The 3059-nt window shown below is 44.3% G+C and overlaps 1 protein-coding gene across 1 annotated transcript; it reads right to left on the bottom strand.

Moving 5' to 3' along the window:
- Nucleotides 1-1459: 1459 nt before the first annotated feature.
- Nucleotides 1460-2849, bottom strand: LOC121739220. Its single transcript, XM_042131574.1, has 2 exons — nt 1524-2849; nt 1460-1486 (listed from the first exon to the last, which is right to left on the bottom strand). The coding sequence occupies exon 1, from the start codon at nt 2844-2846 to the stop codon at nt 1539-1541; it is 1308 nt and encodes a 435-aa protein (XP_041987508.1). The 5' UTR covers nt 2847-2849; the 3' UTR covers nt 1460-1486; nt 1524-1538.
- Nucleotides 2850-3059: the final 210 nt, after the last annotated feature.

Genomic DNA, 3059 nt, shown 5'->3' with positions numbered 1-3059 from the left:
GGTAAGATTTTGGGTCGTCAGGAGGTTTGTTTCCCGCTTTAGGTATTAATTTTATGCAACCGGAACGCCAAATTTTTGGAAAAATACCTTCTGCGATACATCTGTTGTAAACATATAGAATCGATGAATTGGCCGCTAAACACGCTTGCTTTATCATAATATTCGATATTTTATCCTCGCCCGCAGATTTTTTTATAGGCAAAAGGTTTACTATTTTAATAAACTCCTCCGGGGTTGGTACATCTGAGACCGGTGTATGAATGGGGTCTAACATTCTACTCCTAATGTCGCGATGGTGTTCATCATCCAAGGAGGGCTCGTCGTCTGGGATGAGAACGTTTAGATATGCCTTCGCCGTTTCCTCTAAACTACAAGTGTAAGAGTTGTTAATTTTAATATTTGAGAAAAAGTTTGGCTCATTACTACTACTGGGTTTAAGCTCGTGATATAAAGAGGACCAGGGACCCTCTTTATCCAGTCTATTCGCGGCATTCTTCAGCATATTATTTTTCGCTAATGTAACGGCAGCGCGATAACGTGACCTTGAAATGCGTAGGTTATTTAAACTAATTATGTAATTATCATCCGAACGGTCGTGGCCAGATTTACGAAGATTATTAATTTTGCGCCTGGCCCTTCTAAATTCCCGACGAAGATTAAGAAGATTACTGTTCCACCATTTACAGTTGTGATCTTTTTTAAGAGGTCTACGACCCAAGGCTACATCGGCACAGTAAACAAATGTGTTTGACATAATTTCCGCGCACTCATTGACGCTTAAATCCGGCCGAGTGAAGTCTCCGGCATGAGCGGTAATGAGGGAGCGGAATAATTTCCAATCGCCGTTCTTAACATTGTATTTATAGTCATTAGAATTGACTACGGTATCACTCGGGACCGCACGAGAAAACTCGTACACCAGTAAGCGGTGATCACTACATGACGCATCGGGAAGGACACGCCAATTCCTAATCTGGACGTACGCGCTAGATAGCGTGACGTCAATCGACGATTCGCCCGTTGGGCTACTATAGGTAGGTGGTGCATCGGGGGTGTTGTGAATATGGAGGTTAAACTCCGCAATAAAGTCTTCTACAGCGGTACGTCGGTCGCGGTCAGTGTACCTAAGCTGGCCGTGCCATAAGGGCGAGGATGCATTGACGTCGGCGCCAATAATAATTTTATTACCCGCGAGAGATTGTAATACGCGGCGAAGTTGATGTAAATGTGGACTTACGGAGTCCGAGTACTGAAAATAGCAGCTTACAACGTAAAATCTAAACTGAGAAGACGAGACCTCGGCTACCGCACAGTGCGACGTCGAAAGGTTAGTTAAGGCCGTGACTGAAAATCTAGACTGAGGTGTGTAAATACCCGCGCGAGCTAGGTTATTAATTTGTACTATCTTCGACCGTAGCGACGCGAGTTGATATTGCTCCTGTACGAGCACCAAGTCTAAATTGTAATCGGAAACCAACTTTTCTAATTCTATCGTTGCGTGCTTATTATTGTGGAGGTTTAACTGTCCTATATTTAAACTATCCATACCGAGTCGTTAAAATAAGTTGCTCCATTTTAGACTTATACGTAGGACAATCTGGGGAGCCTGTGGGGTGGTCGGTCGGTTTTTTATATCGCAAACAACTACCGCAAACCGGCTTAAAGTCGTCTTTATCTTTTTTTGGGCAGCTATCCGAGCTATGACCTTCAGCGCAATGTTTACAGCATGGCTTTGTGTCACGACAGAATTTAGCGGTGTGCCCATACTGTTGACAGTTAGCGCAGCGCACGAGTTCGACGTCATCTACAAAGCGACACATCGCCCAGTCGATAAAAAGTTTTTCTTTTGTTTCGATGAGGTGTTGACGCACTTTAGGGTCTAGTTCGATACCTATCCATTTACGGTTATTGTATTCTTTGTTTAAAATACGACGTCTTACTATTTTTGTCGAACTCATGAATTGATCTTGTGTCACATTAATTTCGCCGTTTACGTTTTGGTTGTACAGGGATAATAGAAAATTATCGTCTGTAATGTGTTGTGGAACATCTTTGATGAGGATGCGCGGGCTACGCCCCTTGGGTGTCTCGAGACGGAGGCCGGCAGATTTTAGCGCTTCGACTGACTTTAATTTTTTAACTTGCGACTCGCTCGTGAGGCGCAGAAGCACGCCCGAATTAGCTGTTTTCTTAACGCCGTGAAATTGAAAACCGTCGGCCGGGTTTATGACCTTCATCAAAGCCTGCTTGGTCTCAGTTGCCGATTTTAATTCCGCCGATTTTTCTTGCGTGGGGTAGGCTATAACACATGGGAGTGGTTTACGTGTCTCGACGGGGGGAACCGATTTCGCGAGTTTCAGTTTGAGGGCCTCGGAATAAGAGACCGGAGTCGCCGCGGGGGCCGGTTTCACGACCTGATTAAGTTTAACGGATAGTAAATCTCGCTCCAAATTCGCGACTTTGGTTTCAAGTGACGAGTTTTTAATGGCAAGAAGAGAAACTATGGTTGTCAGTTTTTGTGTTAAGTTCATTATATCGGATTTATTGGCAAAGTTATTGCGCCTCGAGACAGTGTCGTTAGCGAATTCGTTAATTTTTCCCAAGTAGGAGGACGCTTCACGGACTAACTCGCAGTAATTAAACGAATCATCGACTGCGCTGCTAGTGTCTAATAATGAAATTACCGGGGACTGCGGTTCGTCCCTTATGGGTTGGTGACGTTTTTCGACTGGTGACACGGATGAAGGCGATAGTTGGGACAGCAAACGTTTGCCGGTTGAAGTTGGCGGGGAACGAGGTATGCCGTCCCTTCTTTCAAATGGGTTGGTATTTTTATCTGGCGGCATGTTATTATGGCTAGACATTATGTCTTGCTTTCAAGGTTAACAACAACAATAACACTATTTATGACCAGCTGATCGCAAGGCCGGGCGCCCGGCGCAGCGCGCGCGGTACCGACGATACAATATTTTTACCTACCTACAATTCCTTACTGTTAAAAATGAACAAAGGAAATTACTTACCGAGTTTAAATCCAATAAAATACGGGCAAATGTGTT

The sequence above is a fragment of the Aricia agestis genome, chromosome Z (genome assembly GCF_905147365.1).
Source record: "Aricia agestis chromosome Z, ilAriAges1.1, whole genome shotgun sequence".
NCBI lineage: Eukaryota > Metazoa > Arthropoda > Insecta > Lepidoptera > Lycaenidae > Aricia > Aricia agestis.
The sequence above is the reverse complement of the archived record's forward strand: the minus strand, read 5'-3'. Positions and strand labels throughout refer to the sequence as shown.

Excerpts from the sequence above, each read along its gene's own strand:
- LOC121739220 (XM_042131574.1), bottom strand. The coding sequence starts at position 2,846 with ATGCCGCCAGATAAAAATACCAACCCATTTGAAAGAAGGGACGGCATA.